Source organism: Aythya ferina (assembly GCF_964211825.1).
Source record: "Aythya ferina genome assembly, chromosome: 1".
In the NCBI taxonomy this organism is placed as follows: Eukaryota; Metazoa; Chordata; class Aves; order Anseriformes; family Anatidae; genus Aythya; species Aythya ferina.
In genome coordinates this window covers 77,484,770-77,510,002 of record NC_140296.1, presented here as the reverse complement: position 1 = coordinate 77,510,002, position 25,233 = coordinate 77,484,770, and the positions used below count along the sequence as shown (strand labels likewise).

Below are 25,233 nucleotides of genomic sequence, written 5' to 3'. Positions count from 1 at the left end.
CCAAGACCCTTAGCTGGACCTGAGATCATCCTAGAGGCAGCAGATAGGTAGAACTTGGAGAACTCGGAGGTCTGTAGCCTTCTCTGCCCTTGGTTCAGGAGTAGTTTTCCACCAAAGAGCAGGACGAATCTTAGAGTTACCATTCCCAGGGGTTACCTCTGGATTCACCACACTGCCATAATGCTTTGTAAACAATCACAGAAAGAAAAAAAAATCAAATTGACTTAGATTTAGACAGAGATTGAAGTATGTCCTGAGCTTCAAGAGGGCAAACAGTTTTTGGATTACAAATATACTCAAAGTTATGTGAGTACTTAGCTGCCACCTTGAATCACAGCCATTGTCAGCAGCCTATGATTAAATACTCTGTGAGTATGAGAGAGGTTTCTATTGCACTTTGGAGGTTTTACAATTATTTTGAACTAAAGTAAGACAATACCAAGCACATTCATTCACAATTTGGTAGGATACTACACCAGTCTAGGATCATCTCTTTTGTCACAATAATCCATATGGTAGACAGACATATACAGTCATCATCTTCTGGATCCCTCTAGGCTGATGGAACGGGTCATAGCAACCATCTGTTGATGACTGCATCATTGTGCTGGTAGGTCTCAGACGTACCAACAGAGCAGGGTGTGTGAATGCTGGCTGCTTATGTTTCAAGCAAGACATCAAACAAATCTGCAACTAAAGCCAACTTCCCCAGTGTAAACCATTCAAACTGGCCAAGATGCTTTTGTTTAAAATGAAATAAGGGGCAGCGCAAACATTTTTTTTTCAATGGACCCATGGGATCCATAACTTCTGTTAGGACAGTGATGATTCACCCACGATCACAAGCGAACTGCTTGTGCTGGTACAGCTGGATCCAGCAGAGGAGCCTGTCATGGGCAGATAGTTTTCAGCTATGACTTTGTTGATTCATGTCCGTTGTTGGAGTGCTCATCTGTAGAACAACACTGAGGCCTGGGCACCAACAGCAGCAGCAAAATACTGCTGCCTGCCTCCTCACAAGTACCAGCAAAAAGTGAAAACCTACCTTTCCATCTCATAAAACCTTCCTGGGTCTCTCCTCACAAACATTGCTGTGTTTGTCTTTGGAGTCTTGTGGGCTTGTAGCCAATCTCTTCAGTCCTCATGGGGCAGTTCAAGTGCCATTGTTTCATGGTACAGCTGTCAGTGAAGTTGTGCTATCACAACTGGTTGGCATCCTTGGCTGTGAGCAGAGCTAAACCAGCAGGGATTGCTCAGGTGGTGGTCAGCTGGGTCCCCCCACTGTCTGCAGTGTAGGGGTGTCTCACAGAGAAGCAGCGGGAGCTCCTGGCATTGCCACTTCATCTCCAAGGCATGCCACCTCAGGTTTCATGGCTCTGGGTCACATGAAGGTGTTCATTTCCAGTTAATGTTCAAGAAATCTGATCATCCCTACTGTATTGCCATATCCATTTCTTCTTCCTTATTTGCCTGTGCTATTTTTTTTCACACTCTCTGTCATAGGAAGATTTCTTTCCCATTTATGGGTTCACATCTTTGTTGTAATATACAGCAAATTTAGTAACAAATCTTTACCTATAGTAGGTATACTGTATCATCATTAAATGGAAAAAATTGCTTTGCAAATTTCGTCTTAGACACCAATGTGTCTTAGACACCAATGTGTCTTAGACATCTAAGGTGGAGAGGTGGAGGGAAAATGGAGAGATGATATAGATGAAAATGAGGTAGTGTCATTTTCCCATCTTGCTACCAGGCATGTATGTACCTAAAGGGGAAGGTACAGATCCTTTGATTTCTGGCTTTCATAAGTACATAAGTCTAAGTTTTATGGGTAAATTTTTGTACGACATTTCATTGAAATGTCATCAGTAAATGGAAATCTTAAATGAAGAAGCATTCAGTGGGCTATTGAGTTTACAATGGACATCTTTACAATGGACATCCTGAATATTTTGGAACCCTGTTATTACAGCTACAGTGATAATTCTTATAAAGCTATTGTAGATGGTCATAGCAATTTTGAATGGAAAAAGAAATAAAATGTATCCAATCAATCCCTTTAATTGCATCCACACCAGGACTTCAGCTACAGGAGTGAAAACTCATGTTTCTAAGAGGACTTTGCAATACAGGTCCAACCTTATGTGAGTTTTAGATTAAAGCAGGTATGTAGGAAAGGGAAGGCATGAGGGCTGCTGGTGGGGAAGAAGGGGAATGAAATACCTGAACCCTGTGTTTCCTTTCCTCCAGCTGTGCCATCCAGCTGTTTCTAGCTCAGAGAACAGAGAGTATTTGAAGCAGAGCATGGTAAAAGAAATGAAAGAGTTAAAGCGGCAGGGGCAGTGTAGGTCTGTGGAAGGAAAAATGCTTCCCAAAATGGATCAAAAACAACAAATACAAAATGTACTGAATGAACTTTTGTCTTTACTTAAGATTAGCTTAATTTTTTCTAGAAGAGAAAAAAACACTTTCTCTAACAACGCGAACCCTGTGTGTATTTACCTGGGGCTTATAGAAATAGCTCATATGACAAGTCTGGCTCCATAAACTCCACCTAAGAAGCCTGGATCAGCAAAATTCAATCTGGAAGCTGTCTATAAATGTATGAAACCTGTCTGAGGTTTCCAAGTTAACTAGTAAAGTTATCTTTTGTTTGTAAAAAGATATAACATTTTTATAAATTAATACTGAAAACCGTGGAAATCAATTTTCAGTTTTAGCTGAAATCAGTTTGGTGCTTTAGCTAACTTCTGTTTTAATTTTGCTGATAAAGAAACACTAGCTCGAGACTGATCACATAAAGAGAGGTCTATTTGGTAATAAGTTTAATTACTTTTTGGAGATATTTTTGTCTCTTTTTGCTCACTGGAGACTTTCAGCAGTTTCATGCTTTGAATAAGTCCTAAGGAAGAAGTTAAAGCCAGCAGTCAGCTGCTCTAAGGCTGATCAAATAGTGCTTTTCTGCATGTTTTACTAAGAGATGAACAAGTGATCCCATTTATAGAGCATACTACATGTTGACAGAGCACATTACTTCATTTTGCCGTATTGGCAATTTGAGATCTTAACAAAACAATGCTGAGGTTGCTCTCATTCTGCATTGCTATCCTTGGAATGCCTCTTGGATTTTCATTAACTCTGTCACTGCAAGATACCACAGATGGAGGCAGACTTTATGGGGGGAGTAATAAACATCAGAGACCAGAGAGTTGTAAACAGCTTAAATTCTCTGTCCTACGTGGATGAATTCCTTTTTCTTAGGACTCCGTGGTGTTTTCAACTTCTGTAGCTACTTGGTCTAGCTGGAGGTGAAGGGGTGGGTACTCACAAGAGTTCTGATACCTCCCAGCTGCCGTGTGGGTTGAAGTGGTCTTAAACTCCTGCAGCCAGCATCAATACAAAGAGTAAGTCTCAAGATTCAGCCTGACACTTGGCTCATGGCTTTCTGGCTCTGCTCAGGGGCACAAATCACATGCAGAGCCACTTACACGATTTCTGTTCCCTTGAACTTTTCTATCAAGGCAGAAGGGAGACAAGGGGAAAAAAGAGCACAGCTCTGATTCACTGCTGCATTACTCCAGCTTTCCCCTGTGTCAGCTTCGTCTTCATCAGTATTACAATAGATTCAAGATAAAGTAAAGCAGCAGTGGATCAGCAGGAAGCCTTCCAAGGCTTTCCAAGAGGGAGTTCCACCAGGACAGTTAAAGCAGACCAAGTCACCGGAGAAGAATTTAACTACAAAGGAGCTAGGCGTCCTGGCTGCCCAATGACAGCAGGCTCGTGTGGGATTCCTTAGGAATAGCTGTGGTGCTTTCAATTCATAGTTTACCTTTTTCCAAAACAATTGCTTGAGAACAGGCCAGCTCTTTTATACAACCCAGCGTTTCCCAAGCTATTTCGCCCAGGGGAATCTTCCCCTCCCAGATTAGCAGAAAGTGTCATTGCTCAGTGCTGCGGCTATGCTACCTGCAGACCCAGGAGCCTGCAGGCTGTGTCCTGTTTTCACCTTCCTCCCATCCCTGCAAAGGGAAAAACCCCAGTTTGGGATATACAAGAATAACTACATCCAAGCCAGGAGGGATTCAGTGTTCTTACAGCAGTAAAGGATCACGCAGTTTAAAACAGTACGGCTCTGGAAGTAAAGAAACTGTGCTTAGATGATGGTGTATTTCTTATATGAATCATACTTTCGTGTTTCTGTTCGCTTTTAAAAATCACTTTCTCAACAGTGTGTGCGCTCAGGGTTCTAGTTTCCAGGTAACAGTGAGAATCAGACACCCAAGTCCTTGGTGATTTAGCCTTTCACTGAATACAAATGGGAGGCAGTTGTTAGCACTAAGGTACTGTAACACCTCAGTTTGCATAGCTTTTGGCCTGAGTTTTAAATTCCTGGGAATGCCATGCCATAGTGTTCACGTCTGATGCAATGGCCATCACAACTGATGCAGGAGAGAGTAGAACTGCAATAAATGCACCTTCTGCAGTGTATTTACTGCTCTGTGTTTTCAGCAATGTGCACTGCACAGTACTGGATTGGTACATGAGTTCTCTAGGGTAGGGAATTAATCCCTTTTCCCTGGCCATGTAAGAGGGGCCTTCTTGCAAGCATCTCTTCCCCAAGCTCCAACCCACATGCATTTTGGTTTGCATTTTGGGAACACATGGCCATTGAAACAAGCTACCCAGTCGCTGAAGAAAAGGTATTTAAGGTAGTCATTCTTTACCTTGGGTAGCTCAGAGACCTGTTGTAGGGGTCTGCACATGCACATACCTATAGTGGTAGCTTGTAGAAGGCACGTGTAGTCTGCCAATGTAGTTGTGTCTAGAATTTTATACAAGGGATCAAACGTGGGGTCTGCTTTAGAATGACACGCCTCTAGCTCTTTTAACTCTCCTGTCTCTATAGACTAAGCCTTTAGTGACTGTTAGGGGACCAAGGCAACTAATTCATGCATAGACACCTGTATATAGGTATCTAAATCTGAAGGTGAATCCCAGCTGGGACCCTTATACATTTGTTTTGTTTTGTTTGCTTGTTTGTGTTTTGTTTGTTTGCTTGTTCTTTTTTTTTTTTTTTTTTTTTTTTTCTTTTTTTTGGTTTTGTTTTTCTTACCTGCTTTACAGGGTTTTTACAGTGAGGGTAAGAGCCACCCAAAGTGTTTAAGATTCTGTGTTTTCCCATCTGTCCTTGGAGTGCTGAAGTCAGTTCCCTCATGTTCTCTCTCACTTGTCATGGCAGGTCAGGGGAATCCCTGAATCATTAGGTGATTGAAGCTTCTTACCAGAAAGTAAATCTGCTTTGATGCTTCTGCAGCTGCAAGGTAAAAACAAGGATGGACTTATAGCCAGGAAGAACGATGCTCAATTAAAACTACTTGCTGATTGAAGTCCTCAGAAATCAATATATTGAAATTGCAACCATACCTGTTCTTCAGAGCAAAACTAGACAGTGAATGTGATTGCTAGAGCACATGATAAAATTATTCATTGTTGATGTGGTGGACAACCATATATACGAGTGCAAAAGACTTCACGAGGAGCTCACAGTGTGAGGCTATTGCATGTGATTCCATTTCATAAATACAAAAGAGCAGATGTTTCAAAAGCCATTAATTGCAATAATGGATAGAAATTTGCTGCAGTGGAAAAAGACCATTTGCTGGCCTTCAAATATTTCATTTGTAACTCCTTGAATCCACTTCTCATGAGTCTGAGAAAACTAACCCTGTGTTACAAGCAGGCTGAGCAGTGTCTCTGAGTTAACGACTGTGAGAAAATCCTTCTGGGCTGTCCCACAGCAGAAGGCCTGGGGCTGACTCGGGGTGCATATCTTTGGATAAGTCTGTCCGGTGATCTAGACCAAGACCCAGTGATCCCAAAAATCGCATTTTCCCATTCCTAATGCAGGCTGCCTGGTATTACTCCGCTCCAGGCTCCCGGACTGTAGGTCAGGCTGTGGGACAGCCTGCCTGCCAGGGCTTGGCACGGCCAGAGATGGCCCTGCCGTGCTGTGTGCCAGTGCCAAGACCTCAGGGCTTCACTGGGCTGTGGCATGTCCTAATTCCTCAGTGGTTCCCAGGCTGGCTCACTGGCTTCCCAGGCTCCCTGCCCTGGCACTGGGATGTCCTGGGGTGCGTCCCGGGGGCTGTCACTCCAGAGTGGTTTGTGTGGCAGCTCCCTAAGGGCTCAGAGAAAAGCGGGGGGTTTCTCAGGCTCAGTGAGAACAGCTGCAGTGGTAGTACCCAAGCAGAGTACTTCGCGATTTGTCATTTTCTGGCTCAAAAAAAGCGTAAGAATTTACGCAGTTCACAAGAAATTTTAAGATGTTGGCTTTAGTCTCAATCAGATGAAAGTCAGATTTTGAAAAGCAACGTTCCTTATCAGCTGGAAAATTAGCTCCTTCAGCCAGCTCCTGTGAATGCTATGAATAATACCCTGCCTATGATTTACATCTGAAATCCAGAACTCAAAGACGCCAAGTCCATCTGCTTACATGATCCCCAAATTATTGACTATTGCAAAAACTTGACATTTGTAACCACTTCACATATAGCCTGAAACCTATTAAACAATGACTTCATTTGAAGAGGTTTGTTAACATTATGAATGTTATTGTTGTTGGTCACAAGAGGTTTGGTCTTATTTCAATCTTGAAATAATTACTTTTACACAGTAAAAGTGATTTATGAATTATGACATTAAAACAAACCGTACAGTAGTTGCGTTACTTCTTGGGAAAGTTTGTTCTCTAATTATTACTCTGCACGCCAAATGGATTTTACCAATACTGTAATGTCCACAAAATAATACTGAGTAAACTTTAGGTGTGTGAAAGAACCGTTCCCCTTCCCAAACTCCTGTTAAATATCCATATGGCAAATTTAGCTAGAAGCCCATGCTTCTGTCATTTGCTGATAAGCATTTCTATTTCTAGTCAGAGAGCTAATCATGTATCTGAAGCCGATTTGTTTCAAGTTAGTGTTTTCTATTTTTCTTGTGTAGCTGCAATTTCTGCAAAAGTCGTATGTAATGGAACAAAATTGTGCTTTTCTCCCTCTGCAGTTCTCAAAACACATTTTAGGTAGAAGGGTAATTGAGAGTGAGTGCTCAGCCCAGTGGTGCAGTTTATGGTGAATGTGAGTCGCAAGGAGATAAACAAGGAAGGAAACACATGGAGATCTGCCCACTTTCAGCAAGCAGAGAAATCTCCCAGCTTGCTGTTTTACCAGATGTGTATCATCTACAGAGGTGAGACTTTACTGAGATTTTTGGTTTGTATGTTTAAGGTCTGTAAGCTGTTTTGAAGATCTAAACCGGGGAGTCACATTTGCTTCCATTTAGCATTTTGTCCTGCCATCCCTCCCCCCTTTATTTTTTTCACCATATTCCTGTCTGCCTTTTTAGCTTGTTCCATAATCAGGGAAAACCAAGAAATAAAAAAATATTAGGTCTGAAACTCTGTCATTAATCTTCACATGAAGCAGTGAGTGGTCCCATTTATTTAAATTGCAGCCTTTGAGGGAAGAAAAAAAGATGATGGAGGGATAACTGTTAGTTTCTTCTGCAGCTTTAAAAACTGAATGAATTACAGCAACCTGCTGAGAGTAAATTCTAATCTTTGTTGAAAAGCTATTTTATGCTATGTGATAGGGTCATAGATTTGATTTACAAGTTGCTAGTTTGGAGTTTTAATTGAAAGATGTTATCATGAATTTTCACTGACGCTAGAGGTGGAGAACAATGTGCAAACATAAGGAATGTAATTTATCCTTCTTCTGAGATGTGAATCTTAGATTAAATCTCTCTGCCAAACTGCTGGTAACTGATGGTGCAGTGATGTGCAGTATCACATACGAAATATCCTTCTGTGACTTAGAAATTAAAGAGTAGAGTGAATTATTAGATGAAAAAATTATGAATGTAGCAACTAGAATGAAATGCCTGAGTGAAATTCTGGTGGCAGTGCCATCAGTACTAACTGATAGTGTCCTGGATAGCACACTTCTGTCAGGGAAAGGATTTTGCTTGGGATTTCTTGGTGAGTTGTCCATCTCTTATGCTGAACGCTTACCAGAAAATTTGTTTCTGATCCTGCGGCAAGTTATTTTGAGTGTCACCCTCCCCGGGGGCTGTTCTGTGCATTGCTGCTGCTGCTTCCCAGAAGGTGCCATCGGGCGACTGTAGCAGCTTCAAGAACAGAGTGTGGGGAAGCATGGAGGGAGGGCAGGGTCTTCCTAAAACACTTAGTGTTGCCATTCCTAAAAAAAATGCTGCTCCTGCCCCTCTGCACAGCACAGCCTGCAGGTTTGAATTAGCAATCTGGAGCCTGGTTTCCTCTCTCGGGCTTTACAGACTCGGAGAGTGCAGGAGCATGATGTGGGTGTGCACAGGGTACAGTTCCTCTCTGCTTGTACCACCTGGTGCAAGCACAAGCTGAGGGTTTGTGTTTAGGGAACACAGGCTGCTTTGTATCGACTCCCTAGGAATAAAGCTCCAGCTTCCTCTCTGCTGGTACGAGCAACACTTGGACAACTGTAGGACTTAGGAACTCTAACGGTGTCATGCTCTTCTAGGGCATTAGATCTCATATAACAGGGTTTCAGACATCCAGAAAATTACAGTGATTGAGTTCTTTTTAAATAGGATTTCCTTTGTCTAAGAAGATACATGTCACCGCTGTGAAAAAGCATCTAGAGTGAGATGGTACTTCATTCTTCCCAGACATTAAGTACTGTTTCCCCTGGCTCTGTTACAAACTGGTGAGAAACTATCAACATATTTTGATAGGTAGCAAATAAGTACTTTTTCAAAACAACAAAAAAAGTTAGTTCTGAACAATGGATTTCTGCAGTGTATTGTCTCTAAATTTTGATTCCTTAGTCTCTAGTTTTTGTTAATGGATGATTATGCATTTTATTTACTTGTCTGTCATCCTTCCTCTCTCTTCTTTTTGGGAAATAGACTTAGACTGTAACTGACCGAAAGAATATTAGGCCAGAATAAGGGAAGTGCTAATTCCCTAAGGAAGAAGTGTGCTGCCAGTATCACTCTTGGCGCTTGCTCAGCAGCCACAGAGGCAAGTCTTTTCCAGATTTGGAGCTAGTTCTGTGTGGAAACTGCATTCACATGCTATTAGAAAGGTCAAACAGAACAAGACCTTCATGCATGTTTGAAGCTTTCTCACCTGAAGAAGTGGACTGTTTTTTCACCAGGTAAGTGCTGTCACCCCTGCTTTCTGGAATAAAAACAATCAAGGTGGTGAGACTGTTAAGACCTTTTCTGAAAGCCCCAAGCGAGATTTAAGGGCTGACCCCATCCCTTGCGTGGGCTTCCTCTCACTGGATGCCTGAAGGGCAAACATCTGCACTACTTGTCATGGGCTCCCAGCCGAGTGCAGCAGGCGCTTCTAGGGAGCAATTTATCAGATCAGTTTTCGATGCCTGCTTGGAATGATGTAAACTGTCCATCAGATGTCTCTGCTTCTTCCCATGGAGTAGGAAAGACTTGGGTGATAACTTGAGGTGCACACTGTAGATGTTTAAATACAGGTGAGACGAATCCATTTCTGCCGTAAGGACTAAGCTGGCTTCCTTCCCGTAACAGGGTGGATTTGGAAACTTTTCCGTACCTCATCTGATGTGACATCAGACAGCTTGAGTCATTAGTTCCAGGAGTCCTTTTGGAGAAGTCACTTCTTCTCAGTTTCATTCTTGTGTGCTGTCTGACACTGTACAGCTGGTTTATTTTGTTTTAGAGCAAGTAGAGTGGAGAAAGCACTTGGTCTGCAGAGCAATACTGAAAAAACAAAAATTGGCATCATCAGTGATCAGCACACCAATATTCAATTACCTACTCATTTACCAGATGGAAGCAACTAAATTGTATTTGAAACACTGTACATGTATATTCGTCTTTTTCTGTTGTCAACAATAAGTGATAAATAGGAAAGAAAGAGTGAAGTTTTTACTGTAATCTAGGTGTAAAGCATACACTATAGGTTCTTAAAGCAGTGTAAGAAACATCCACAGTGTAGTCATGGAAAACTAATGGGGAAAGAAAAAAAAAACAGTAGCACAGTATCACAGTATTTCATACAATAGAAAAAGATTTAAAATTATTTACTATTTTTTTTCTGGCTTATATATTTTTTTCTTGATTGAGTATCCTTGGAGTGAGTGTACAGGAATATGTTTTATAAAGACCTATTAAGAGAAGCTGAACCGGAAAGTTTACACTTTCCAAAGTGAGTTGCATGCATTCATTGGGTACCCATTATCAGAGGAGGAAGGCAGTTTGGAAGGAACACCGGGGATGGACTATATACCAGTGTGAAAAAGGAAGGAATGTGAAAAGGGAAAAGTTAGCTCAAACTGCTGTGAAAGATCAGCGTGTTAATCCTAGTAACTAAATGGCTTAAAATGGGGACAGATGATAGCAAGCTGCCGAGTAGCACAGCACAGCTTGTTACTCCTCATTGCAGATCAGGGCTGCGCTCTAAATCCTGTGAAATTTGAAGTCAGGTAGACTCCTTGGCCATGATAAATACAATATAAGCTAACCTGATACTCACCACCACATCTTGCTTTGAAAATACAGGAAGATTTTGTTTTAAGGTCTGGCATTTGAAAACACCTTCTGCAATTAGCTTTAAAATTTGTTACTAGCTGCAGAAGAATGTTGAACTGCACTTTTACATTTCTGATACCTGCAATTTACCAAATCCTATATGATACTCTGAATGGAAATACTTAAGAAATCATTTTCTCCCTGTTTTTTTGTATTGTGGTAACAGAAAGCCTACGTCTCGTAAACTCGCACCTTTCTGGGTTGACAGCCCTCTGTGGAACTGCTAAGTTCTGTCCCACAACTCTTTGCTTGTCATTGTATGAAGTTCTACTTATTTCTTCTGTTTGCATACTTGTTATTTTCAGTCCTAGCTACGCTGCTGTAAAAGCCTGTCAGAGTTGAAAATGCACTTCCATGCACACTCCTCTTCTGCTCCCAGTATCCTGCTCCCAACGAGACAAGCTCGTGCTTTCCTTTGTGCCAGCTCTGGATCTCATCTCCTCCCTCGGCGAGCTGATTCAGCCTGCTGCACGGGAGGAACGTGCAGTTTGCAGCATTAGTTTGCAACGAGCCCTGAAGTTGAGGGAGGGGAGGCAGTGGCAGGACACAGCCGGGTGCGGGGGGATGGAGAGGGTCACGGAGCCAGGCTCTCCTTCCTGGTGACAGTAAATTGCCTGGGCAGACGAGTTCAGCCTGCAAAACCTCTCCTCTAGTTGGCCTCTTCTGGGACAGTCTTAATCTTCCTGCTGTTAGTTTTTTTACCTTTTCCTAAACTGCACTGTTTCTTCTAAATTCTGCATCTCTGCCTTTGCTAGTATTTTATTTTATTTTATTTTATTTTATTTTATTTTATTTTATTTTATTTTATTTTATTTTATTTTATTTTATTTATTTTATTTTATTTTATTTTATTTTTATTTTTATTTTTTTTTCTTCTATACCTGCTAGTCGTGGATTTCTGGTCTCTTCTCCATATGCTATTATTATTATTATTATTTTTTTTTTTTTTTCACTCTGGGGTGTTTATTGAAATATATCCCCCGTGTTTTAATCCTAACATTTTCTGATGTTTAGCATTTCCTTTTGTGTTGACCATTGTCGGGAGGTATGGCTAAAAAGGTGGTGATGCTATAGAGCTTGAGGGTAGAAAAACTATTTGCCTCTCCCTAACCTTGTTCGTCTGCTTTCTGCTGCTTCCTGTGGATAAATGCCATGGCTGCAGAGCAGAGCGAAAAGAACACTAGGAGTCAGAGCATAGGGCGTGTGTCAGGATGAAACCATCTCCCCGAAATAAATAAAAAGCAGAACTTCAGAAGGGGAAAGCAAACTCTCAGCTTTTTTTTTTATTTTATTTTTTTTTTTTTTTTGCCTGCCTGCTTGGAGATCCTGTTGATTTGAAATGTTCGATATGTGACATTTATTTCTGTTGGGTACTGCTTTCTGATGCATTCCCTGCAATTGTTCAAATACCTACCCAGCCTCATTTTCCTGGAAGGGCAGTAGCACAGCTTGAGAGACAAAAATGGATTTTATGGGTAAACGCAGATACTCTGTGCTTTGCCTGAGTCAAAGTTAGCTGAGAATTACCTCCCTAACTATGGGAACCCTTAAGGATGTTTTCCTCTGCAATAGGAATTAAAATCCATAGAAGATCCATAACTGGAAGTACATAATCAGTAGAGCACAGAAACGTTGGCTCAGCTGATCTGTGTTTTGTCCAGTGTGTATTCTGAGCTGTTTTGCTAAAATATTCACTCACAAACTTTTTTGTTTGTTTGTTTTTGTTTTCCTCAAGAATGATATTACTTTTGTTTATAGGTACTGCAATGCACTGGTAATGTTTGCCTAGATGATAAGTCAAACCCAGTAAAGCTCGTTAATTTCACATACATCATTTCTTTAGGGAAGAACTCACGGTAACTGGGGGAGTTACTGGTAAAACAAATTTCTGCAAAGTGTTAGAAAAACCGGTTCTAAAGATGGAAGAGGCCTCAGGAAAGTATCTAGCCCATCTCTTAGGATGGGTCTTCCTGCTTTGGTCACTTCTGAGTGAGTTTTTTAACGCTGCCATTGCTGGAGATGCCACAGCCTCCCGAGGCGAGTCGGAGCGAATTATAGCAGGGCAGAACACGATTTGTACCGTGTACAGGACTGGGTTCCCCTTCCCCAGTCGGTGCAAACACACGCGTGTAAACGGACGAACGCACCACGAAACAGGGCTCCGCTTTTCAAGGCAGGGTGGTGAGCCAGCCCTCCCCAGCCACACCTCACAGCATACATCTAGAGGGAGGGCGGGCAGCCCACACCACACCACCCCACAGACACCACCAGCCGGCAGCGTTATCCCCAGCCCTCGGGGTGAGCCCGGCCGCCCGCCGGGACGCTTTGGGGCGGGTGGCGGCGGGGCAGCCCCGCAGGTGCGGCCGGGCGGGGCGGCGGGAGGGCCGAAAGCACCGCTCCTCCTCCTCCTCCTCTTCCTCCTCCTCCTCAACCTCCTCCTCCTCCGAGGGGCTGCCGGCTCCCGCGGCGGGGCGGAGCGGGGCGGGCGCTGCTGGAGCCCCGAGGGGAGCGGAGCGGAGCCCCGAGGACAGAGCAGCCCCCCCCGGGTCGTCCCCATCGCCCCCCGGCCCCATGGGGGACTCGGTGTTCGGCGAGAAGCCGGCGCTGCGCTACGCGGTGAGTGCCGGGCAGGGGGGATTTGGGGAGGATTGGGGGGTTTGTAGGGGGGCTGGAGGCTGCTGGCCCCTGCGCGGAGCGGAGCTTCTCGCCCCCCTGGTGTGGGGGATCCGGGGGGGTCCGGGGTGCGAGCAGCCGGTGCTGTTATTTCCTTCGCTGGGGCTTGTGCTGCTGAGAAGCCACTTCCTTTCTGCTGGCCTTATTAGGAGCATTTTCTCGGTTGCTCGGGCAGAGGGGGGAGGAAAAAAAAAAAAAGGCAAAAAGAAAGCTGCCTGCAAACACCCGTCTGCCTCCTCTGCCCGCCTCGTGAATACCCGGCGGCGGGCAAAGGCGTGCGGGCTGTGCGGCCACCCCGCTGCTCGCCCCGGGGCGTGTGGCGAGTGCCTGGGGGGGCCGGGGAGCCCCCAGCAGCCCCCCGTCGGGTCCCGGCTCCTCCGGGTCGCCACGAGCACTGCGCTCCCCCGGTGCCCTAAACGGGGCTCTCCCCTTGACTCTGTCGTCCCTTAAACCTCGTGTCTGCAGCCCAGTCCTAGCGGGTTGTGGGTTTTCTGCCTTTTTTTTTCGTTTTTGTAACGTCTTGCTTTTGGGATGCCGGCACACCCGCACATCGCTCAGCCCCCCGGGTAGCGCTGCAGCTCCCAGAGGTGGCGGTGGGCTGTCCAAGGCGGTCATCTGCAGGCAAATAACTTTTGCATCCCGTGTGAGTAGCGGCAGTGATTTTGCTGGGAAACTCCTTATCCAATTAATAGGAATCTTCTTGTAGGAGTGTAACGGCCCCGTTTGTATTTAGGCACGTGGTAAACCCGTAACAGCCCCGTCATATGCTAGCTCTGAAACTTTTATTGCTTCCTGTGGATGCGCTTGTCCCTCTACCGTCATCTGCTAGCTGCAAATGCATCGTTGCTGCTGGCCGTTGGGTATCAGTCCCTTTTCTTGCCAGCAGTCATGCAAAGCAAGAAGCAGGATGGCTAGCTGCCTCGGGTGACTGTCACCAGCATTGCAAAAAGCACTGCTGTACAGCAATCCAAGAACATTTCCTATTACAGCAGGAAAATGCTCCTAAGAACCCTTTGAATATTTTAAACTACTACTATTTTACAATCAAGTATGTTTACTTTTTAAAAATATGCTAATATTTTAATAATAACATGATTCATAGCACTTAAGAGGACAGCGAATTTTGCAGGCGATGTTACTGCTTTGTTTAGAGAGCACGGACCTAGATGCTATGCATAATCCACACACGTGCTTGGTGTTGTCTGTGAGCAGCCTAATTGAAATCAACTGCCTGTTGACCTGAAGATAAGCTAAGAATTTAGAGCTTTGTTGGATTGAGGCCTTTGTAATTGCTGCTTAACTGTAACTTACTGCCGTTCTTGTTAACTTTGGGTAATTACACGGTCTAGCTGCAAATCACGTTCTTGGATTGTTTTGATAACTGTGAAATAAAAATTATGCAGTGTTATAGTATTTAATAGCAATTAATTTATTGACAGAACAAATTATAGTGATTAATGTGGAGGGCTGTTCTTCTGCTTTTTAGGACTGATAATTAAAATTTCATGATTTCCATAAAGGTATGTAAAGAAGCATCTGCCTTAGTATTTCAGTTCTATGTAGTATTTTTATGAATGCTTGTAGAAAGTTTAAATAATATCTCACTCTTGCTGTATGTTGCCTACATAAGCCATACTTGATAGTTTTTAGGCCCGGATTCGTTCTACCTCCTGATTAATCATCCACTGTTCTCTGCTGAATTCAGTCTGATTTTTTTTATCGGAATTGTGATATCTGACTGATATTAAGATCTCCAAATGTTCTGGGAACATTTTTCAACTGACTTCATGAAGCGAAGAGTGATGGCCACCTTCCTGACACGAGATGCCTTCCTATTAGTTTCTAAATTCATATTTTTTTTCTTTAGTCTTAGAAGCGGCTACAGGGAAAACTGCTTTGCATATTTTGGCTAAAACATCAGAAAGCAATATTATACTTAGAGAGATCCGCTGGTAATTCAAAATGTAGTTTTTCACACAAGTGACTAAAAATAGCACTGGGGTTGCACAAGAAACCTCTTGGTGGGCCGAAGCAGGAAGCTTCAAGAATGGTCTAGTTTGGATATAGCTACCTGAATCTTGATATAGCATCTTTTAATCATGTTTTGTCTTCCAGTATTTACCAGAAGGGATTTCCCTCAAGGGAGGGGATGTTTGCCCTGGCAGGGGAACTCTGTCCATCTTTCGCCAGAGAAGAAAGGGGAGAGGAGCAGGGCTTTGGAGTGGCTGCTGTGTCCCACAGGGTAAGGCAGGGCTTCATCTGGAGTCAAGGCAAGGCTCGACCTTGGAGAGGGAGACCAGGACTTCTGCCAGCTCGAGCTCTGCCACTTGCTGGAGAGAGGGGACATCTGGGTCCCTGAAGGGCATGAGTATGAGGTGGCTTAAGGTCACCTCCATGGATGTCATCCCATAGAGTGCTTTGGGAAGAGAAGAATTTTTCCCTGCCTTTGGTAGTATTCAGGGTATTGGCTTGTCTCATTGTGTGCAGTTGTCCCTTTGCTGGTAAGCTGGGCAGATATCCTGCTTGTTTTTACCACCTGAAATCTCTCAGTCTGGATGGAAGGATGCAGAAAACAGAAGAAACAAGTTTGCAATGGCAACTATGACAGCGGTGAAACACAGAATGCTTTCTGGAGCATAGAGGAGAGTAAAAAGAAGGTAATAGACGTGTTCCTCCCATAGTCTAGTTGTAGTGATGGTGGTAGTTATTTATAACAAAATTAGTTTACAGAATAATTCTAAGTTCAATACTGAGATTGACAGTGATGCTTTGAAACCATGAGCTAGAACTGGAGAGCTCCCTTTGTGAGGAGGACCCGAGTGCTGACATCCTCCTGTGGATTTGGTTGCTTTTTGCAAAAATCTGCTTTAAAAGAGTTGCTTGCCTTTCTGATTTCAAGACGCGTTGCCTGATGACTTGAGCTTTCAGCCACTCCGATTTTAACACCAATTATGTGCCACAAGCAAACCACATTTATTACAGCGGTGACAGTAAATCCTTCAAGAAATTAATCTTGCAGGACTAATTACATCAACTTCTTTATTTTTCTTTAAAGCAACATACTCAGCTGCCCCAAGGCTGAATGAAACTTGCCAGGATCACTTGTCTGGCCTGATCCTGGCCTGTCCTTTTGCTTGGGTCCTTGGGGATCTGGCTTGAGACTGCACAAGTTGTCCTCATGGTTGCAGACTGTTCCCAGCTGTTTTCTTTCTTTGGAGCATCCCGGATTCTCTCCCACCACTGGCGTTACGAGAAGAAGCTGGGTGGCCCTTCCAGAAAAGGGCTGCTGTGAGCGGGATCCCATCACCAAAGCCATTTGCCTGATTCCCTCTGTTCCCCACAGGTCCCCCAAGGGAAGCTGTGCAAGAACAAGCAGGCCAGGAGGCCAACAGTGCCTGTGCAGGCCAACTGCTCCGTACTCATGTGGTTGGTCTTGGTGAGGCTGTGGGACTCGGCCTGTGCTCGACATCAAAGTAGGACCCATCAAACTTGAAATGAGTCTGGTGGGCAAGAACCCACCAGAAGCTAAATGTCTCTGCTTCGTAGGAGGCAGCTGCATTATTTTCTAATACTCGAGTACTCAAAGGCAGTGGTAACTGGTTCAAAAAAAAAATAAAAATTAAATTGCTCTGTAGGTGTTTTTCAAATTAGGGAACTGTGAAGAATGCTTCCATCTTGACCAGATAAGCAAGTTAAAGAAGAGGCAGTTTGCAGGAGAGGAATGATTAAATGTTCAAATTTCTGGCATCCCACTCTCAGATTTAATTTGTCAGGGACTTACACTGACTATGTTTGTGTGGGGCTTTTTGCTGGAGGAATATTATTTGTGATCACTGTCGAGCCTAATCCTTTGCTCTTCAGTTGGGTGAAATTTTCATTGACAGTGATGATTCACGTAAAAGTGTAAGCATTTGTAAGTGCTTTATTGCTAATCTTTAAAGAACATATATAAACATAGGAAACGAGTGCTATTTGTCGCTCAGCAGAGAACACCAAGGCCAAGCTTTGACTGGGATTGATGGACTCTGAAGTACCTCCAGCCAGCTTCTATCAACCGTGCAAAGTGGAGAGAGTTAACAGCAAGCAGTCGGGATGAGAGGAGAAGACACAGAACTTCCTAAAAGCCTGTGATGCACATAAGAGCTCTAAAAAGTAAACTTCAATTCAGATTCTGATACAGTATATGTATTTTTACAGTTTTTGAACTCTTAATGTATTCCCAGGGCTCTCCGTGCATACTTGTATATAAATTGCCTTTCTGTTGTGTATGTGGGTGAACAGATGGGGACCAATGCAGGTTGCATTTGCCAAGCTGTTAGGCATTAGGTCAGATGCAGAGCTGTGCTGATGTGGCCCTGTTAGTCTGTCCCCACGTACAGGGGACAGAGGTGTCCTGAAGCACAGAGAAAGTGTCTGTCCCTAGTACTGCAGACAGTGAAGCTGCCCTTTCATTTGATTTCTCTGCCTGTTCTTATCGAGTATCATCCATCACTGCAGCACAGTTACAGATCTTGCAATAGCACTTACAAAGATGCTGTTTAATAGAAGTATGTGAGACTTGAGCTTTGGGGTTTTTATTCAGGGGCGCAGGGTCCTTTGGCTTTGATATGGCTGTGCACTTCCCTGGTTTAATTTACACCAATTACACCTCTCTCCAAGGGGATATAACCAACCAGCAGTAGTCCTTCAGAAAGCTGCATGAATGAGATTTCATCCTCATGACACCGAGGGAGTCTGTGAGAGCAGCAAGGTCACCTGTGGCCAAACCCAGCAACTTGTGCCATTGTGGAAGGAGGGACAGCCGTGCAGATGAAGTGCAAGAGGACGACTGAGAATTTCAGTCTCTGTCATGTCCTTTTTTGGTGATTTTGAACGGGGCACTTTTACATGGTAAGGCTTCTCTTCCTAAAAGAGCTGGTGTGTGGAAACTCGTGCTTATCTTTAGGAGACACTCAGATGTGAAGGTGGTCTGATACAGAACTACCCTTAAAGTAAAAACTTTAGACTCTGAGGGGTCGATATTTCCCTCCCAGACTGGTGTTTTGTATTTCAGTTCTTTTTCCCAGAACCTTTAGGAAATTTACACATGGCTTTTTACATTTCTTTCAGCCCAAAGAGTGAAGCTGTATAAATGGAAGATGACTGAGGTCACACTTTTTTTTTTAATAGTTGGTTTTCCTTTTATTTATCTTCTTTTGTCCATCAGTTACTTCTTATACCCTATTGTCTTTGTATAGCACTGTGAAGAAGGAGGGGACTTGCTAATAATGTTCATCTCCAGTGACATAAAAATAGTAAAGTATTTGTGACAGCCACAGCTCTTCATAACATCATTTATTTAGAATGTAAATTTCAAAAAATATGTATAACCTAAGAAACAACCTGTTTCATGGAGTCTTTTGGACACCTTTGAGCTTCTTTTCCTCATGTTCCAGTTACTTCTGTTCCTCACTGAATTGTCGAGCTGTGAGGGTACTGGCCTCTGCTCTCATTCTAAGGTGATGATGACTGCTTCTGCAGTAGTAATGCAGCTGAACTCACACTGGCTTGGAAAAGAGATATTCAGAGTTTGAATTTCATACTATTACTGCCTGTCTATGATATTTGAGAATGCAAAAAGCCATTTCACTCCCTGAAGTGAAATGTCTTTTTCTTGTCTAGGGAATAAAGGAGGTGTGCATGCATTGTATTACTCACAAAAAGAACCTGAAAACCTTTCTGCAGCAAGCCCTAGCTGATGAGGCTACGTGGTTCACATTTACTTTCTCTAAGGGGGTGTCAAATCTGAATGCTCCCTTGGGAGATGCCTGGGTCTTGTCGGGAATGGCTGAGTCAAAAAGAAAAATAAGTCATGTTTTTCTTTCTAATGATTACTATCTGAGACGTTATCGACAGTGCGCAGTTGAAAGGATTTCCTGAATATATCCCCTACTAAATCAAAAAGTGTTAGGAACTGCTAATGAGAAATCGAGTATTACAATGGTATTTAAATAGACTGCAGTACAGTGTTCAGTTGCTGAAGGCAACATAAGTAAAGTTTGGGTCTGTCCAGGTGATAGTGACCTCAGGTATATGGGGAGAGCAAGTGCTAATTATAACTACCAGCACAATGGTCTGCTTTTATTTCGTAGTTGACTGCTTTACATTTTTGAAGCAGTTGAACGAATCTTTGAAAGTGATGCTGTAATCTGTTTGGTATTTCATCAGTTAGTTACTTTTAAATAACATTCTATTTTTTTTTTTGCATATTGATTTTCCTGAATCTGATTATCAATCATCTTTGCTGTGCTGCCATGAAGGTAGATGATTGTGTGATTTTATGACAGTATTGTAGAGTGGATTTCCCCTGGATTATAGCCAGTCTTTAGTGTCTGTTTACTGTATGTGAACAGTATTTTATTTTTCTTATATTTTTTAAAAAATATTTTTTATATCAAGTATCCTGCAGGGCTGAGAATGCCAATAGGCACAGATCTGTAGCATCCAAACTTTGGCCTGAGTGTCTGTATCTCCTGAAACTTACAGTTAATTTTTTTCTTGGTGCTGATAAGTGTATAATATTTGCAAAGATTTACATATTTAGAAAGATTTGTGTTGTCTAGGTTGTCAGATTTGATTTAGAGGCATAAATTAGGTGGCATTTAATGTTGATTATTTTCTCCCTTTACCCAACAGTTTGTAAGAGCTCCTGTTACACTCATCTGTACATGACTTGGCATACAGATGCAGTATCATTGCAGGCTGAAATTCTTCTCATTTGAGTCGATTATGGTATTTTTTCCAGTCTGATCCTATTAATAAAAATCCTGAGCCTTGCAAAGCACTTTGGTGTTTTAACACAAGCTGTGGAAAAGCATCTGAGGATGATTGCTTGATAGACGGATATTAAGCCTGCTTAAAAACTTGAAAATATCTTTAAGCAGTCCGGGTGGGGTCTTGAATGAACAGGGTACATAGTGCTGTCTGTGAGAACGAAGACAAAGCGAACTCCAGCTTGTGCAGGAGGGAAACCGTGGGTCCTAGCAGCCCAGTCCTTGCCTTGCTGAAATGTGTCATGGGTCCTGAACCAGATGTTGGTCCTGAACCAGAAGCCACACCCGCTGCTTCCCTTGGCAAATTGTCTTGCATTCCAGTGACCCTCTGGGTAAAACATCCTTTTATTGGTCCTCTGCCCTTAGATGTTTCCTTTTTTCCTCTGCACTAAGCTGTTCATATCATTTCAGTCTGTCGTTTATATTTGCATACCATGATTATGTATCACTTTAATGTCAGCTGCACATACTGTGTTTTGGAAATAGTCCCCATCCCTGGGAAATATATATATATATATTAATGTTTTAGCGCAGAGCATGGTACTGAGGAACTTGTGGCAGAATGCAGGAGATGTTGATCTGCGAGCAGAGATCTCTCTGAGCGATTGGGAACCCCACGATGAGCTGGCCACTTCCTCTCCCAGACGCCTGTTGGAGTGCTTGCCTTGGGTGTGCTTTCAGCCTCGTGTGTGTGCCCTGTTCCAGCATCTGAGCACACGTGGATGAATGGGTGCAAACAGGTGGTTGACTCGGTTTCTTACTGTGGGATGGAGGTCTCCTGGGGTGCAGCAGCTGGATTCCATACTTCCTTCCACTAGGAGCTCAGGAAGAAGAGATGCTCTTCCTAGCTGGGCCCCCAACACTCAGTGTGGAGCTGCGTGGATGCTGCCTGCCAGGGTAACTGCTGGAGGGGCAGCAGAGGCTGCAGCACAGCCCCATGTGATGGCTGGGAATCGCCCCACTCGCTGCCAGGGATCACAGAATCACAGAGTTGTCTAGGCTGGAAGAGACCTCAAGATCATCGAGTCCAACCTCTGACCTAACACTAACAAGTCCTCCACTAAGCCACATCACTAAGTTCAACATCTAAATGTCTTTTGAAGACCTCCAGGGATGGTGACTCCACCACTTCCCTGGGCAGCCCATTCCAATGCTTCACAACCCACTCAGTAAAGAAGTTCTTCCTAATATCCAACCTAAAACACCCCTGGTGCAACTAAGTATAGAAGCCTGAGCTACCCAGGAGCAAACAGCAACAGATTTCACCTGCTGCCATGCAGGGTCATGTGGCCCCATGAGTCATTATAAATGTGTATGCAGTTTTTCTGCATGTCCTTGTCCTGAAGTGTATTCAAAAGGTCTGATTTTAAATACACATAAATCTGAAATTCAGGCTGCAAGCACAGGAAAACAGACTGAGATGCAAAGCTGACAACTTGATTGCCACCTTTCCTACCTTCTTGCAGAAGGTATCTGTGTTTTAGTCATCGTTTTCCACACGTGATCACACAGTCCGTGTGAAGCAGTATCAAATTCTGTGTTTATGGGGAATTTAAGATGATAAAAATGTTGCAATGAGGAGAGTTAATCTCCATCAGAATCACAGAAGAGAAAAAGGCTAAAGAAAAGCAAACTATGCAGTCCTCTGTAACTGCATATTAGCTTGTCAAATGCTTTTGTTACTGAATTTACCAAGAAGAGTGTGAGTTGGTTACGTTTACTTACAGAAAAGGTGCTGTTATCCTTTCTGATTGCTGATCAGATGGCAATTACTTTCTGGCTGATTATTTTCTTGGGGGAAATTTTCCCTGTTGTGAGTTTACTAAGGGCAAATAATCATCCAAGTAAAGGTGGTTCATGGCATCGGAAGTGGTCCTTGCAATATTCTAATTATCTGATGGCTCTGTGATCTTTTGAAAGCCTTCCTTGATAGGGGAAATTTGGGAATCTCCATTTATTGAGTCTTTTTGCACAAACCTGGAGACTGGTGCTTGTGATGAACAGAACCATATACTGCGCTTCTGGAGAGGACTATAGTAGCTATCTAGTAGCTATAGGACTATATAGTAGCTGGAGGGTATTTAAATCCTTCAGTGCTGGGATGGTACTTCTGATTATAAATTAAAGATGTCACAGTGTACCTGATAGACTGTAAATGAGACTGAGCTGGTGTCAAGACTGCAGCCCTTCCTGCATGGGGTTGAACTTGGGCCATTCCCATACTGCGTCACACCATTTTGCATCAGTTTTCATTTATGCGTTGCCATTAGGCCTTCAAATGATCTAATTATGTATTTGTATTGGTGCAGGCTTTCTCAAGTCCAGGTGTGCAGGACCCATCTTTGTTACTTTAAATATGGCACAGCGGTGTTCAAACATGTTCTTCTGTAAAGTGATGGCATAAAATGGCACTTGGTATTCTCAATTTTATTTTCAGTGGCTCCTAGGTCTGCACAGCTGGATTTCAAAAGAGGCCTTTTCCAGTATCTGGTCCTGTAAATTTAGCCAGCCAAAGCCCGAGGCTGTGTTCCTTTTGCCAGTACAAAATACCCGGTAATTGTAACTGCAGAGAAATTCTTGCATATGTTGTTGCAACTCCTTTTTCTCTCTGCAGGGCTGAAAAAGGTAAAGGGCAATATTTCTCTTCATAGAGTAAATAGAGAGTAATTGAAATAAACACAGAGAGAACATCTGATGAGTAGCAAGCATTTTTTTTGTTTTCTGTCCCTATGCGTAACCCCAAAGTGTTTGACAAGAAATAATACTGCCAGGAAGCCCTTGCAGTTTATCTCTGTCTGTAAATATGGTACCTTTTACCTTAATTCATATGTAACATTAAGCAGAGTTTACACATATCTTTCTTTTGGCCTATTTTGTGCCAGTTGTTTAAATCATTGTAGAATTCATGCCTGAAAAAGGAATTCCATCTGCAGAAACATCGTTGAATTCCTTTCCTTTAGTAACATCTTTCTGAGGATGGCTTTTTGTTTATAGCTTTTTTTTTTTTTTTTTAAAGGTCTCTTCAGTTCTCTCTAGCAAGAAAATGAGAAAATGAACCATTGTGAAATATAGATCTGTTGTAGGCCATCCACAACCATTTCATAAAAACTGTGCGGAACACATCATCAGCCCAACCGATCCTATGTTATTTCTGATGAAGTATTTTACTTTTCATCAGTTTTCTAGTCTGCACTACATCTTCATTAAAATAAATACAGCACAATAATTATTTACTTTGTGAGGTTTTGAAAATTATAGCATGCATTTTGCCAAAAGAACTTTTTTTTTTGCTGGTGTTATTTTGCAAGTTGGGGCTCTGTTTTGAACCCTTCAAATTCACTGGTGATGGATGGCTTCAGCTGCAAAGATGTAGAAGACTGATTCCCTCTCCCTGCCTTTTCCTTTTTTCCCTTGCCTTGTATGGATTGGCATTGCATGGTGTTGATCACTCTCATGTGAGTGAGATGTTTGGTGTTTGATCTGCCACTGTTCTTTTCCTCAGGGCACCAGGCTGGTCTGTGTCAAGTTTTCCTGTTACAAGGATTAATGTGTTGTTTACAGTTTATATTATAAATGCTCTGATTGAAATTTTCTCAAATGCTGTAAGTTTGCTCATAGTACACTGGAGTAAAACACGCTTCATCTTTAGTGGGAGCAGATTTAAGTCATTGCTTCTGAAAATCCAGGCATTCACGTGGCTGTTTAACAAGGGCGAGAATGGTTTCAGTATTTTTAGGATTACTCATGTGGTCTTTGTTTAAAGTAGGTTTTCATTCATTTCCTCTTTCCATTTCCATTTATATGTGTTCTCTCTAATGTTGCATCATTCTCTCCTGTGTGCCCCTGTGTGCACCCCCAGCTCCAGTACAAGAAGTCGGATGTGGTATATCTTCCACGCAGACATCTGAATCATCTGCTAGAAGTTATTGGGTTAACTTGTACTGCTGTACTGCTGAGGTTTGTTTTAGATTTTGTGCAGTCAGGTCAATTTTGAATCTTTTTTTTTTTTTTTTTTTTTTTGTGAGGGTGATGGGAGGCAATGTTTTTGCAAGCATCTCAGCCAGTAACTTATGTCTTGATGAAAACTCAAATTGTAAAGTTATTAGTCTTTTTTTCCTACCTTAGAGTGCCTTTTACACTGTTATGTCCCATATAATTATTACAACTGAAAAATGTGTTTTTATCAAATGCCTTTTATCTATATGTTTTAGAATAATTCAGTAATCCTCCTAGGATGCATTTTTTTGATCATGTTTACCTTCTTGATTGTATTTAAACAGTATGTCCTATAAGTTTCCTTTAAAATCATTGACAATCTATATTGCAAAACTGGAGTTATTTTTGTATGAACTGATACCTTGGTGTATTATATACTACAGAGAACAGCATTAAAGTGTGTTGTGTTACTTGTTTTAAAAAGCAAATCAATACTTTCAGGTAGTCAGCGCACCTGTGGAGTTGAACACTAGAGCAAACTGTTGATCTGAAACATACCCTGTCATTTTAGAGCTATTTTGGTTAACTAAAAATCAGAAACAATGTGTCCTGCTTAACCAAGCAGATAAGTTTCTCAGAGTAACCTTTATGCTGCCCCTCCTCCTTTTTTTTTTTTTTTTTTTTTTTTTTCGAGCACATCATTTCCATGGTTTTTAATAAAAACCAAACTTATGATCTGTTGAAGCAGAACTTGTACTTAGCTTTCTTTGTAGTGCTTAATGTGTTTTGGTACATTCAGAGGTAACAGCATTGGAAGTGTGTATGTCCTTGGTTCTAGCAAGTCATCTTGTTTTGGTGACTCATCTTGCTGTTTTCTGTCGTGAAACTTTCTTTTTCAGCTAGTGGTAATACTATTCACATTTCTGTTAAATGAGTAGGATTGATGGTGATCTATTAAGCACGCAAAAGCAAGGGACAGAAGAGGAGGTCACATTTATTCTGGGATAAGTACCTGCAGTTAATGGAATTATGAGGAATTAATGTCTTGCTATTCGTACTCGCTTTCTGATTCCACCTGAACTCGCCTCTAGCTATCTTTGTGGATCCATTTTAAAGTACGTGTGAGTGCAACTTAAGCAGGGTGACCAGAGGAAGGCAACAACAAATGTTGTGACTCATCACG

The 25,233-nt window shown here is 42.5% G+C and overlaps 1 protein-coding gene across 5 annotated transcripts in view; it reads left to right on the top strand.

Annotated features, from left to right (window-relative positions):
• The window catches only part of ARHGAP6 (Rho GTPase activating protein 6), a 312,132-nt gene that overhangs the window by 143,242 nt on the left and 143,657 nt on the right, over positions 1-25,233 (top strand). The window contains exon 1 of one of the 5 annotated variants that reach the window (XM_084507619.1): positions 13,093-13,245. The exons of 3 other annotated variants lie outside the window; for them this stretch is intronic. In XM_084507619.1, coding sequence (XP_084363745.1) covers positions 13,201-13,245 — 45 coding nt within the window. In that variant the 5' untranslated portion in view covers positions 13,093-13,200. Of the gene's footprint in view, positions 1-13,092; positions 13,246-25,233 lie in introns of those variants that run through there. One more of the 5 variants, XM_084507618.1, reaches the window with a different exon arrangement.